Here is a 15,015-nt window from a genome sequence, read left to right as displayed (position 1 = left end):
CACCTGCGATGCCACTTTCATGGAATTATGTATCTATATTCCCAGATCCTTCTACCGCATTCCTCAGTGCCCTTCCATTTACCGTGTATGTCTTTTCTTGGTTTGTCCGTCCAAAATGCAACACCTCACACTTGTCTGTCTTAAATGCCATCTGTCATTTTTCAACCCATTTTCCCGGCTGGTCCAGATCCCTCTGCAAGCTTTGAAAACCTTCTTTGCTGTCCACAACATTCCTGAAATGGATATAATTTTATTTTAGATCAGTTTGTTTTCAGCTACCAAGAATGGATGCAGTGCTTGGATCTAGTTCTGGAAAATAAAATAACGTGAGTGATACCTATTTTGGTGGAAGGACATGATAGCAATATCATAATTTTGTAAACGGACAAGCTACAGCCAAGCTCAAAACATTTAATTGGAGGAAAATTAGAGTGAATTGGAAGGCATCATTAGACAGGAATAGAATTTTTAAAATGGGAGGCAAAACAGTCATTGAATTTTGGAGGGTGAAAGCAAGGAGACCCTGCTCTACTCGCTTTACACCTCTGACTGTGTGGCTCGGTAAAGGATTGGTACTGTACTGTAGATTTCTACGTTCTATGGCCAGCCTCCACCATCACTGCTGGCAGTGTGTTCCAGGCACTCACTGATGCAGTATAGAACATATGAGGCAAATTAGGGATCACTGGAACATTCTTGTGAAGGCATTGCTAAAATATGAAATGAGTAATATACCTTGAAACTGTTTTTATATTCATGATGCCGATGTAGCAATGAAGGAAGGAAATGTCACAATATTGGATAAAACAGAGCAACCTCCGCACATTTCAGGGGCCCATGGACGAAAATCAGAAAATAATCTTTTTCAATATTTTTATTGAAATTGAAAGAGTATAAGAATGCATATTAAAAGTCAAAACACTGAATTTCGTGACTTGTTCATGACAATAAATTCTGATTCTGAAATAATATATTACACTTAGATCATACGAGTCCATCCAAGGTACCTCACATTTGCAATTAAACAAATTATATTACCGTAATATTTTATTATAAAAAGATCTAAACCCACTACCAAAAACAAAGCTGTTTGGCAAGGGGAGAAAAGAGAATTCCTGATCAAAGTGATAAATTACTTTATTAGTCAACACTTCTGCATTCACACCAAATCAGAGATTCTGAAAATAATTCATATTAGTGTTGGAAAATTAAATTCAAATCTGAAATAGAGCATCCAATTTTCTCTAAATTTATATGATGTGACGTGACATAGCCAATGAGCATGAGAAGGTGGAGCAACGACCTTCCATCTGAGCAACCCCGTCCGCCTAGCCATGAGATGTAAAAGCTAATACGTACAAATCAGATGCTGTTAGAGTTATGCCACTCTCTCCAACTACATTAAACAAAGCAGTTAAATGATTAGGCTTAAAATTAACTTTAAAAGTACAGAAAAGGTTTGAAATATTTCATTCCAGTATTTCTCAAGGCTCTGGCATATCCAAAAAGTATGAATTCATGAAGCATCTCCACTGTTCCATCTATCACAACAAGGAGATACATCTACATTAAAAAAAAAACAAGATAATTTGACTTTGGACATGTGAGTATTTTTAATGCCTTTTTGTGTAGTTGGTAGGAGAGACATGGAAGAAACCAACTAAACTTGACTGCTTCACAGGGAAGGGGGCCCATAAACCTTTGGAAGAGTCCTGAGGGGGCCATAGTCAAAAAAAGGTTGGGAATGGCTGGAATAGAGTATTCTCAAAGTATAAAATGCCTTCTGATCCAGATGGGATACACAGGACTATATATCTTTTTAAGTCAGTGGGTAAGGAAGATGGGATGGGTACGGGACCACTGGAGACGTGAAAACAAACCACCTCAAATTTTTAAAAATAAGAGAAGGATGAACCTAACAAAAGTAGAGGGAAAACCTTTAAAGATAAATGATATTTGGAAATATGTTGGGTGAAAAGTTAGTGTGGATATGAAACTAACATGATAATGTCATCTATTTTCAATGACCAACTTAAATGCAGTTGGTCATGCACAAATGGATTTTCAAAAGACCCTTATCTGTTTACTGCATAATACCTTGGCCATGAGATTAAAGAGCTGTGGCACCATGGGCATAACAGTGTCTGAAGGACAAAAAGAAGAGAATGGAGATGAACATTTCATTATCCAAACAGGAGTAACATCTACTGTGGTCTTTCTCTTGGCCTTGAAAGCTCTTAAACATAGAAGATAGGAGCAGGAGTAGGTCATTCGACCCTTCGAGCCTGCTCTGCCATTTAACGAGTTCATGGCTGATCTTAAAGTTCAGTACCCCGTCCCCGCCTTCTCTCCGTAACCTTTAATACCCTTATACTGAAGAAATAGATCGAATTCCCTCTTAAATATATTTAATGAACCTGCCTCTACTGCCCTCTGTGGCAATGAATTCCACAGATTCACCACCCTCTGGGTCAAGAAATTCCTCTTCATCTTTCATTACAATTAAACGTGCAGAAATGATTTCAAATTCTTCAGATAATATGAAACTTGCAAGCAGTGAACAATGAAGTGGACAATAACATATCAGGACCATAAAATCCAGATGAAGTGAAGACAAGGCAGAGAAAAATTGTTCCAGAGATGTGTGGAAAATAGATTTGGTGGGAACATTCAGGAGAGGGTACGAGAAATCATCAGATCATTTGGAACTATGGAGCAGGAATGGAGAGACTTGGAGTTATATGTACACATGTCTTCAAATCACACTGAGAACAGTAGCAATGAAAGCAGTGAACAGAATTCATTGTGGTCAACTACAATATCAAGTACAATAGTCAAAGCTGGCAAAAGTACTTAGTTCTTAAAAGTGGCTTTTGTAAAGCCCAAAATTGCTTTTATTCTTATTTTTATTGTTATTCCCATTTTAATGTCTATTTCAAGACTTGTTTACAGGAAATTTACAATTTTTTAGAATGAGCCAAGTTGGGTCTGACCAGGCAGTCTAATGGAGAGTTATTACTGGAAATGGAATAAATATACAAGGTTCGTCAGAGTGAAAGAACACACAGGGTAGGAGAAAACATACAAGATATATATAACAGAATTGGCTTGGGAGCCAATAGTCATAACATTCCATGAGAAAGGCGTGCGTCTGGCTTAAGATACGATGAATTAGAGAGAAAACAGAGCTAGGAGCTAAGGAAGCAACTCAGGAAACTGAAAAATCAAGTTATGCATTCGAGACAGGAGATTGGACATGTACTGGTAAAAGCTAACTTCACACTATCCTTGGATGCTACGATGACAGTGTTGTGAAACTATTTCTAAAATTACAGTAAAAGAGTTTAAGGAAAGGCAAGTTCTTAATCTCATCACTCAAGAATGAGTTTCAACACATGGTTCGGTAATAATTCAAAAAGCAAAGAAAAAAGTTTCCTTAATAACATGGTTATAATCATTGAATGAAAATATAGAAATTCAAGGTAAGGAATATACTTTCTAACTAGAGAGTGACTTTTTTTTCCTACAAGAGTCTTGATATTTTGAAAATATTCAAACAAATCTCAGTTTCTGATCACAAATTTCTTGGCAGGTTCAATGTACTTAAATATGAATAATACTAACTTGGATTAATAGTTTTCATATAGAATGGTTAGAGCTGGAACAGTAAAACAGGAAAAGGCTTAAGTGTAAGTGGCCTTTAAAACAAAACTTCCATGATGTGAAATATTCATCCACAAGTTTTTGTTTAGTATTAAATTGAAATTATAACATTATAATTTACTAATATCTCTATACAACAGCCAAATCAAACTTAATAAATTGTTTTAACTTTACTGTTCAAAATGAGAACAAGGATAGATTGACAGAACATTGGTGGTATTCTCTTTCTTTCTTCTTTGGCTTGGCTTCGCGGACGAAGATTTATGGAGGGGGTAAAAAGTCCACGTCAGCTGCAGGCTCGTTTGTGGCTGACCAGTCCGATGCGGGACAGGCAGACACGATTGCAGCGGTTGCAAGGGAAAATTGGTTGGTTGGGGTTGGGTGTTGGGTTTTTCCTCCTTTGCCTTTTGTCAGTGAGGTGGGCTCTGCGGTCTTCTTCAAAGGAGGCTGCTGCCCGCCAAACTGTGAGGCGCCAAGATGCACGGTTTGAGGCGTTATCAGCCCACTGGCGGTGGTCAATGTGGCAGGCACCAAGAGATTTCTTTAGGCAGTCCTTGTACCTTTTCTTTGGTGCACCTCTGTCACGGTGGCCAGTGGAGAGCTCGCCATATAATACGATCTTGGGAAGGCGATGGTCCTCCATTCTGGAGACGTGACCCATCCAGCGCAGCTGGATCTTCAGCAGCGTGGACTCGATGCTGTCGACCTCTGCCATCTCGAGTACCTCGACGTTAGGGGTGTGAGCGCTCCAATGGATGTTGAGGATGGAGCGGAGACAACGCTGGTGGAAGCGTTCTAGGAGCCGTAGGTGGTGCCGGTAGAGGACCCATGATTCGGAGCCGAACAGGAGTGTGGGTATAACTGAAGGCTAAATCATTATGTAACACCTAATTTTAGAACATACCAGAGAATGTAAAAACCATGGGACCAGAGTGCCAGATAAACCATCCCCCCACAATAGACTAATTCCATTTTGTCTTGATATTATTATGAGGAAGACAGCTCTTAAGATGATTGAACATCTCATAGAAGAAATTTGAGCTATTTTCAGTAAAATGATCGTTTTATTTAACTTGTCCAGTCTTTTTATAAATCTTGGTCTACCTCTGTCATATTCTGCTCTTGTGTTAGTCTCTTTTCTCCTCTAAGCATCAATATGTCCCAGGAAAGGTAACATAATTTATATATTTCATCATCTTTCTCTGTGCTATTTTTCTTCTTTTCCTATGACGGTGGGACATTCTGGTTCACATCCCCCTGCATTGCTGTCATTGATATTGGTCTGAGATCAGCTGGTAGGAAGTGCAGAAGGTTCAATCTTCCCTGCTGAGATAAAGCAGGATGCTGCTGTGCTGTGACCTGGCCCAGAGAAACTCAAACGCTGAGAACAGATGATGATTCAATTGTAATTAAGGCTGTTAGTCGAATTTAAGAGTCTGTAGCCTAGAATGTTAGCAATGTTGGTTTCCTGTGCAATACCATGATTGTAACATTTCTCACTCCTCTTTTCCCCCTTATTTTGTACTTGTTAAGCAACTTCGCATCACATACAGCAAGAGGCTGGGCAAGTGGTTAGCTTCTCAGCCTCGACAGATTTTCCTGAAACTAAAATTAGGTCAGACTGAATTTCCTCTCAATTTCAAATGGATCATAAATAGAAACACTCAGCTTTATGTTTTCAAAATTGCTTTATAGGAGATGCTCAGTTTGAAGCATCTTCTGCCAGCTTGCCACGTCAGTATTGTGTTGAGTCAAATTTAAGGTGCTTTTATTCTGAGCATTTTGTAGTCCAGTTAATAGAACAGCCATACCTGCAGGTATTTACATTTGCTAAAGCACATATCGCTATCCCCATGCACAATCAATGTCTCTTTTCCCTGGCAGGTCAATCCGACGTAGATCATAAAACCAGAAAAGATAGGAGCAGAAATAGGCTATTCAAGTCTGCCCTGCCATTTAATCATGAGCTGATCCATTTTCCCACTCAGTCCCACTGCCCTGCCTTCTCCCCATAACCTTTGATGTCCCTGGCTAATCAAGAACCTTAACTACAGTTAACACAATACAGAATTTCGAGGTCTACAGAGATCTGGGGTGCAATGAAAGTTCACACTTCAGCTCCTGGTTCTGTTTGTTCACACTGAGAAGCTTAGATACAAATTCTTAAAATGTTAAAAGAGGAACTGTAGATTAAAGTTAACTAAGGAGATGTTTAACGAGGTGAAAGGAATAAAAGCATTAAATGTCGGGGTCTCTCACTGTGAATGGAAGATAATTCTATAATCAGTTAAGCGTCGTATCAGTAATAATTTACCGAAGAACTCACTTTAGTAATTTGAAGATTTAAAAATAGCAATGAAAAAATTATAAAGAATTTTACTGAATGCAACATGGAGTGGTTAAAATATCAATTTCAATATTGTCCAAGTTCTGTAAAAAAAATCATTTCTTTACTCAGACATTCCTGAAAACTTCAAATCTGTATTGTTGTGATGTTATTTCTGTGATATTTTCCACTGGGAATCTAACAAGAATACATTTGCTGATAGTTCATTCTTAGTTGATTGACTACAGAATGAAATATAAGATGGATTATGGCAAATGCATAGTTACCGATGTGAAAGTCCTAGGTCCTCTGATCATTAAGTGTACATTATACTTCACCAGTAACGGATCGAGAGGGTGGGGAAGTGGATGAACTATCAGCAAACAAGACATGGCTCCACACATGGATTGTTTTATCGTTATGTTTTATGGTATTTTTCCTGCAAAAGTGTCAAACAACTTGGGTCAAATGTCCCTGTCTTGTTTTCAGAACAGTTGTTATGTTGGAGGTCTAACAATATAATATTACTGTTAACCATTTTTATCCTGGCATTGGATATCAACAAATATATGAACTTTCCAAACAGATTTACAAAGTGTTATATTGCTTTGGTTGTTTCAAAACCTGTTAATTCCATATAATGCTGTCAAATGCATTTTCCCAGCTATTTCTGCTTCTCAGAAACTTCATGCATCAGACAGATTCCCTTTTCTACTGAGTAGAAAAGGGTCAATTGTTTGAGGAATTGCTTTCTTTCTGCTTTCCTCAACAATCAGTCAAACACTGAGGCACAATTGAATCAGTCAGAACCAGTTCTGTTTTCATGATACCACACATCATAATTACTGCTCAAAATGGACAGCGTGTACACTGGTGTGTTGGACTTTTATAGCACGAGAGGATCATTCAGACATTGATTAACAAAGCACTTGGAATCATCATGCTTTCTGAGCAAAAGCCTAGCCTTCTTGTGATTAGGATTTTCAGATAATTTTGTAATTCTTTTAAAAATATTTTAAACTGTACAATTATACAATGTGCTACGAGACTCAGAAAAAATTACAAATATTCTCATAATAAGGAAATTCAGGCACAGTCACTTCAATGAAATAAAATTTAACAAAAAAAAAACCCAAAAAAGAAAATAAAATCAAAACTCTTTCCTCTAAGCAAGGTTGAAAGTTGCCATGCATGAATTAGGTGACACAAACTTGGAGAGAGAGACAGCCCTGCACCAGAATTCCAGAACAACACTCATTTTTGAGATTATGATAATAGTTCCATCAATGGGCTCCATGTCTTTTGGAAATTAACATTGAATCCTTGATAGCAAATCTATTTATTTTTCTTGATAATTTTGTAATTCAATGGCAGAATAACCTGATCTAGCAAATTTCCAATCAAATTCATTGAGAAAAAAATGAGGAAAGAACACAAGTTCCGCACCATTTTCTCAAGTACACATTAATGGAGAGCTCGATGCTGTGACAAAACTTGTAACACAAGTTCTCTTAGTCTCCCAAAAGAAGAAACACTAATGTTTTTTTTAAAAAAATGGACTGATAAATCAATATGCTTAATTTTTAGCACTACTGTTTTTAACAAATAAAAGCAACTATTTTCTTTACTTCAAGTTATAATATTCAGCTTGTATTAAAGCAAAGAGTGATTTAGTTTTATAATGCAACTATTCATAAGTATTCCACACAGTTAATCACCATATTATAGCTGTAATAACATTAATTTTATTGTTTTTTTTCTTACACCATTTCGTAAACTGTTTTGCATGACTCAACTGTGAACTAACTGATGGTTTTTGGAGAAATTCTGAGCTGGTTTAATGGCATTTTCAATGTTATCAACATTAATTCAATTACTTAAAAGTAAAAACACAAGACTGGAGAAACTCAGCAGGTCAAACATGACCTTTATGTAGCAAAGATAAAGATACAAAACTAACATTTCGGGCTTGAGCCCTTCATCAAGGTATGAAAAATGTTGGGATATACCTGAACAAAATGGTGAGGGGGAGGAGGACGATCGCAAAGGCAGGAGGCAATAGGTGGATAAGGGAGGGAGGGCACAGCAGCAAACAGGGGGAGGGGGGAATGGCTCTGTGGATGGAGAGGGGGAGGGGTGGAGAGCTGGAGGAAAGAAGACAAAGGGAAAGGGAAGGGAGTGAGAACGGAGAGTAGGCTCTCAGAAACCAGAGAAGTCAATGTTAATCCCATCCAGTTGGAGAGGGCCCAGACGAAATATCAAATGTTGTTCCTTCAATTTACAGGTGGTCTTAGTGGGATAGTACACGAGGCCATGGACAGTGTGGGTGTGGGAGTGAGGCACAGAATTGAAGGAGTTGACTACTGGGAGATCCTGGGCACTGATACAGAGTGAAGGTGCTCAGTGATCTCCCATTCTGCGCCCAGTCTCTCCGAGGTAGAGAAGGTCACAAAGGGAGCCCCAGATGCAGTAGATCACTCTTTATCCTTTCCTTTGTTATATGAAGTACGTTGTTTGACCTGCCGAGTTTCTCCAGCATTTTGTGCTTTTATTTCAACCACGGCGTCTGCAGACTTTCATGTTTTACTTAATTCAATTATTTTTCAGTTTTAGATCCTGAAACCCACCTAAACAGCTCCCAAAGGCACAAGAGAATGTAGATACTGAGTTCTTTCACAGATTGTTTTTAGCTCACAAATGAAGATGTTTTCATTGACGATTGAACAATAAAAGAGCTCAAGCAAAGAAACTCTTTAAAGTACACAGAAATTACACAGCAATATTTGGAAATATATTGTTAGAAGCATTAGGGAATCTCTGAATTATTAGATTGCTTTATAAAACATTGTCCAGAGTATTTAAATGTAAACAGTACCCCAATCGCAAGGTGGAAATGATCAATAAATTATTGCAAGTCATTCAAGAAGAATATTATTTTGCAGCATGTGCAGGTAGCCTCTATTTAATCATTAAAGCTCACTAAAAACATTTTTGAGTAGCAATTAACACTTGAATGCAGTTTATAAAATTATTTCACATTCAAATTCACTTGAAGTACATTGACTATTTTTAACTGAAATGGTTTTGAATCAAAGCAAAACACAGGAATGTAAGAATGTGTGATACAAAGGCAACTAGACAGGGTAGACAGAAAGCACGCACACTGACAAACTGTCATTGAAATCCGCTTTATGGTTCTCACGTGTGTTGCTAAAGGAATGTAAGTATGTTATAATCTACCGCTTGACAACTAACAACACACAGTAAATTTCCTTGGGTATAAACAATCACCTGCTGTAATCTTTCCAATTAGCTTTCAGTTTAACAGTTCTTAACCTCTGGTACAGAAGCCCCACATATTTTTTTGAAGTGTGGTCAGTTTTCTCATCCTTCACTTTATATGTTTCAGTATTTTACTCTTGTTGATTAAGAATGATTCATTACCATTTAGGAATAAACCTCTCGAACGTGAGCTTGGGAAGAAAACTGGTTTCTAAAGTTTTGATTATATCCTCTGTCAAACGTTAATCAGTTTCTCTTGTCAAGTTTATTTCATATCCTGTGTCTTGTTCCATCTTCTCTGTCCTAGATACTATGGAAATTGTTGCTATGATATATTGATGACATTCCAAAACCAAGGCAAAAAGTTCAGGGTTATAGGTGCATTTCAGGATTTGCTTGATTCAATGTGTTGAAATACTCTCATTTAAAAGGAAAATGCAGATGTAAGAAATATTCAACAAGTCAGGCATTACCGAAGAGTAATATAGTTAAGGTATTGGATTGAAAATCTTTCATCTGAACATTTAAAGTACTCTTCTGTTCCTTTCTTTACTGTAACAGCTGTACAAGCCCACATCCTGAAGGCAGAGAAGGCTGGTGAATGGTGGAAATTTACAGTGAATATCATCTCAGTATACAAGCAAGGCGTGAAACGGATACGACGGGGAGACCAATTCCTGTGGGTCCGCTCAAAGGATGTTGCCTGCAAATGCCCAAAAATAAAAACGGGGAAGAAGTATCTACTCTTAGGGAATGAGGAAGACTCTCCTGACCAGAATGGGGTTGTTGCAAACAAAACCAGTTTGGTGATACAATGGAGGGACACGTGGGCAAGGAGGCTGCGGAAGTTCCAACAGCGGGAGAAGAAAGGCAAATGCAAGAAGGCATAAGGAGAGACTGTGCTGCTCGACAGTGAGCAGGAATGATGTTAGGATAAAATTAGGAACTTGTGAAGGAACTTATCTAGCAGTTGGGATTTTGGAATTGCCAATTTTGCACCTAATGCTGATTTCAAATTCAAAAAATAAACAAGAATACAAAAAAAAAGCAATGGACTACTCTTTGCATAACAGCTGCAAATGTTCGGAAACGAAGGACATTTGTTTCATAACCAAAATCCTTTCACAGTTTGCTCTTTTCTGCATAACACAGCATGGTTTTTGTTAAAGGACACACCAATACAAACTGATGATAGCTGGGAGCCATGCCAAGACTGGTTTGATCCCAACATAAGCTGTTAACTTTTAGCTGTGCAGTTAACCTAAAATGTTGCAGTTTCTATTTTCTTCCCCAGCCCTGTTTACATTTGACACAACATTCAGTGTTACATACTGAGCTTGTCTGCCAAGAAGATTTTGGCAATCATTGCCGACATTATATTCCTTATTAAATATTTTCAGAAACAGAGATAAAATAACTTTAAACATTTTAAGAATGCTATCACTGTAGTTTGTCTTTTCACTTCATCCCAACATTTACCTCACACTTGTTCAGTTTGTTGGTTTTCTTTAATTCATTCAAGGCTAGCAATTCTTCTGCCCCCAAGATTAAAGCACCGTGCTCCTCTGATATTTTCTCCAGGTTTGTTTGTTTGGGGTCGATTCAAAGACTGGCAGCAAACCATCCTGAAATCAAACTGATGCTAAAATATAAATTTAAATGGAGAAAAAAGATACACTTTCAGTATGAGATTACTGAAATCAAGCTCTATTTTCTTTTCAAACAAATTCTTTTGTAGGTTCACAGAATCACTGCACAAGGACAAAATAATAAAATTCATCAAAAATTACTTTTTGAATCTCTCTTCAAAATCTTAATGTAGATTCAAATTCATTAAAGTTTCCATTTGTATAGTTAGTACTTTATTAAAAACCTTGGCTAGATTTGAATGTACTCTCGACTGGACATTTTTTGATGAAAAGAACAAATAGAGGATGTAATTCAGATCCATCACCTGGACAGACACTAAACTTCACACCTCGAACCCTTTGTAACAGTGTGGATGATTACAGGCAGTAATTTACTGCTTGTTCCAGTCACCAATTCAGTTCCAACCGGGCAAGGTGACATTTCAACCTTGTGATCATTATCTCCATCAAGCAACCAAGTCAGGTCGCACAAATGATGTTTGCGTTTGCTGTGACCTTGTTTACAGGTATGTTCAGCTCATTCTCTAATCAATTATAACAGCGGACTAAAAAATAAAAAGTAGAAAAAAGTTCCATAAACCAGTTTATATTTACCACTTTAAGACTGTATAAAGTTGATCATTTAGCCTGAAAATAAGAGGTACTAAAGAAATGAATGAGTTTTGCAACAGGGTAAACATCTTCAAGGTACCTCAGTTACAGTTTAGCGTAAGGTGACTATAAGACTGACATAATTGGAAGTGTGTTTATATTGATGTAATGTAGTTCTGGAAAAAGACTTTTATATCAGTTCAGCCATACTCCAGCTAACTTAGACTTTACTACATTCTTTCCCTGCCACACAGACCTGTCGGGCTATACTTTTACCTGTTAATAAGTTGAACTGTAAATGTTGTTTAGTTATGGTCATTGCATAGTTTGCAATGTTTTCCTACGATGCATACTAATATATTATCATTTATTATATATGAATATATTTAATTACACATAAAAAATTGTGGATTTTTTTGGTTGTTAGATGGCTGTAATTGAACCAGATGTGAACATGTACTATAACTGCTGAGCACCCACACTTGATAGAATTAAATCCAGAATTCAGTTGAATAAAGTCTTGTAAACATTACCATGTAATATTTGCTGTATCCTTTCTGTGAATTTTCCACATATAAAGGACACAAATAGTCGAAGAAGTGAAATCCCGTGAGTAACATTCTGAACGAAGAGAACGCTGCTGTACTGTGTTGCTCATGATTAGCCAGACTGTTTTGCCTTACATGAAATTTATATGAAGCACGGCACACCACAAATCTTAAGTGGATTGAATGTTAAAAAAAAGGAATTACACTGTTATGCTGCTCCAAATAAGCAAGACTTTTGCTTTGCTTAGATTTGCTACTGAAGTGCAAAGGGCATCTGACCTTTGTTTATGATGTTTAAATCCAGGTCTAAAGAAGTGGCATCTTCCTAGAGTAAAACATGGACAACAGATGGCTCAGAGTAAGCTAACTTCTGTATTTCAATAAACTTAATAGATTAGGAGACCACATTCCTGGTCTGAGTCGAGTAGTTTTCACCTGGGGATATATAGTGGTCCTCAAGGTTTCCAAAACCCTCCACAATCCATACAAATAACTGATTAGATCTAGAGATCACAAACTGAATAGTCAATTGAAATTCCAGAGAGTTTCCTGGAAAAAAATGCAAGTAAATATTGAGGAAAATTATGAATAATGAACCTATCCAAAAGTGGTTTGATTTGCCCATATGTCAGTTAAAACCTAAATTAGCATTACAAGTTTCAACAAATCTAATAGCTTTAATAACTTTACCAATTATGTCTGGTACATGTTTTCAGCTATCTTGGCCATACTTACTTTGAACACAGGAGGCCATTTGGCCCATCAGCTCACAACAGAGTTAGTCCCATTCTCCCACACTTTCCTGAGAAATCACACACTTTGTGTCAATGACATAGAAAAATGCTACCAGATAATTTTGAATTATCAAGGATAATTTGGACCTATAATAATCTCACAAACGAGCCTTCATTAAGAGGTCAGAAATGGAGAGGGTAAGGAACTCAAGCTCCTGGGTGTCAACATCTCTAAAGATTTATCCTGGAGCCATCATGTCTATGCAATCATGAAGAAGGCAACATTTTGTTAGGAGTATGAAGAGATTTGGTATGACTTGAAAATTTCTACAGGTCTACTGTGGAGAGCATTCTGACTGGTTGCATCACCGCCAGGTCTGGAGGTGCCAATGCACAGGACAGAAAACACTACAGAGGGTTGTAAACTTGGCCAGCACCATCATGGGCATTAGTCTTCCCTCCATCAAGGACATCAATGAGAGGAAAAGCAGCCTCTGTCATCAAGGACCCTCACCACCCAGGCCTTGCCCTCGTCTCACTGCTATCATCAGGAAGGAGGTAGAGCCTGAAGATGCACACCCAATGTAACAAAAATAGCTTCTTACCCTCCGTCATTATACTTCTGAACTAACCGTGAACCTGTAGACACTACCTCACTTTTTTCTCTTTTTTTTGCACTAATTATTTTCTTAACAAATAGGACAGCAATCAGGACCAGGGTTTGAATCCCATCCTGTCTGTAAGGAATTTCTACATTCTCTCTGTGTCTGTGGGGGTGGGGTTCCTGTTTCCTCCCACTGTTCAAAACATATCGGGAGTTGTAGGTTAATTGGGTGGCACAGGCTCGTGGGCCAAGCTGTAGGCCGAAATTTAAAAAAAAATTAAATCTTGTATTTACAATTTTGCACTTGTAATGCATGATACCGCTGCCCAAAAACAACACATTTCATGACACATATTCACAACAATAAATCTGTTTCCGGTTCTCTTGTTAATAGGTACCATGAAAGAAAAGCTGATGCAGCATTTTGTCATCTAATTTATTGGCTACAACAGATCGAGTCAACTAAAATTATTCATCTTCCAATGTATTAAGTTCATAGGGTGCCATTATATTTTCAAGTAGCCCACCACTTAATAAAAATTAATAAAGCAATTTGTTCCAATACATCCCAAAATGGAAGCAAAACTAGATATTAGTTACCCTCTATAGTAGGTTCATACATGTGATACAGTAACCAGGATAATTAATTTTCCAGAATTGGATGATAGTATAATTTTGCCTCAGATTATATCCATTTTAGTTTTGAAAACCCCAGTATTTCAACTGACGAACAGAGATTTTATACCATTTTCAGGAAGTCTCATTATAAAGACTAGGAAAATGATTTTTAATTGCGTACATAATATTTTCTGTTGATTTTTCCAAAAATCCCAAATAATTTTGCAGATGCTGCTTCTGACCTCTACAATAGAAAATAGGTTGCACAAAGACACCCATGTAATCATTAAACTATTGATTTCTGAGAAAAATGACAATATGAAATCTGATCAATGATCCCAGAAATGATGTTTTCAGTGGCATTGCAGAAGAAAAAAATATTTCGTTTTCTTATTGTGACTGAACTAATACTGCAGACTGCATGCAATTCCTTAGTTAATAGAATGGAGAAAAGGCAGCAAACTCATTACTATCAATCTTGTGGATTTGCGGTGACTGAAGCAAAGCTGTGTAATTGAACTGAATTAATCAATCTGGCTGTGAGCTCCCTAAATGATAGACTAATCATTGATGTTATCTCATTGCATTTTGCAATCTCCCCCCTTGCTCATCTCCCCAAACCCTGATGCATATGTTGGCAGCAGACTGAATCAGTAGTTGCTCTTCTATTATGTTTTTCCTTGAAGGCAGTTAAATAGGTAAACAGATGGGCCACATTTCTGCAATCACCTTAAATTCCCCCGGCAAGTCTGAAACTTGTCGTTTGTTTTATCATTCAAGCATTCTGAAAGCTCCCTGGATTAATTAATGATGAAAGAAAATTCTGCAGTATTTGTCAAGGTTTTAAAATCAAAAGCATTATATGCAAGAACTGAAACAATGTGATGAACTCTTCCCTAAAAAAGAAACGAAGTCATCCAAAGAAGTAAAGCTTCTGTTTTGCAAACTTTGAATTGATCCATAATGAAAGAAAGTTAGCAACTGCACAAAGACACAAGGC

General features: G+C 37.3%; 1 protein-coding gene across 3 annotated transcripts in view; it reads left to right on the top strand.

The window, feature by feature from the left end:
• Positions 1 to 12,043, top strand: part of ntn1a (netrin 1a) — a 176,487-nt gene extending 164,444 nt beyond the window's left edge. For all 3 annotated transcript variants that reach the window (XM_069930266.1, XM_069930264.1, XM_069930265.1), the window contains one exon: positions 9,833 to 12,043. In XM_069930266.1, coding sequence (XP_069786367.1) covers positions 9,833 to 10,161 — 329 coding nt within the window. In that variant the 3' untranslated portion in view covers positions 10,162 to 12,043. The remainder of the gene's footprint in view (positions 1 to 9,832) is intronic.
• The last annotated feature ends 2,972 nt before the right edge of the window (positions 12,044 to 15,015 follow it).

This window comes from Narcine bancroftii, chromosome 3 (assembly GCF_036971445.1).
Source record: "Narcine bancroftii isolate sNarBan1 chromosome 3, sNarBan1.hap1, whole genome shotgun sequence".
NCBI classification, from domain to species: domain Eukaryota; kingdom Metazoa; phylum Chordata; class Chondrichthyes; order Torpediniformes; family Narcinidae; genus Narcine; species Narcine bancroftii.
This window is presented reverse-complemented; position numbering and strand designations above follow the sequence as displayed.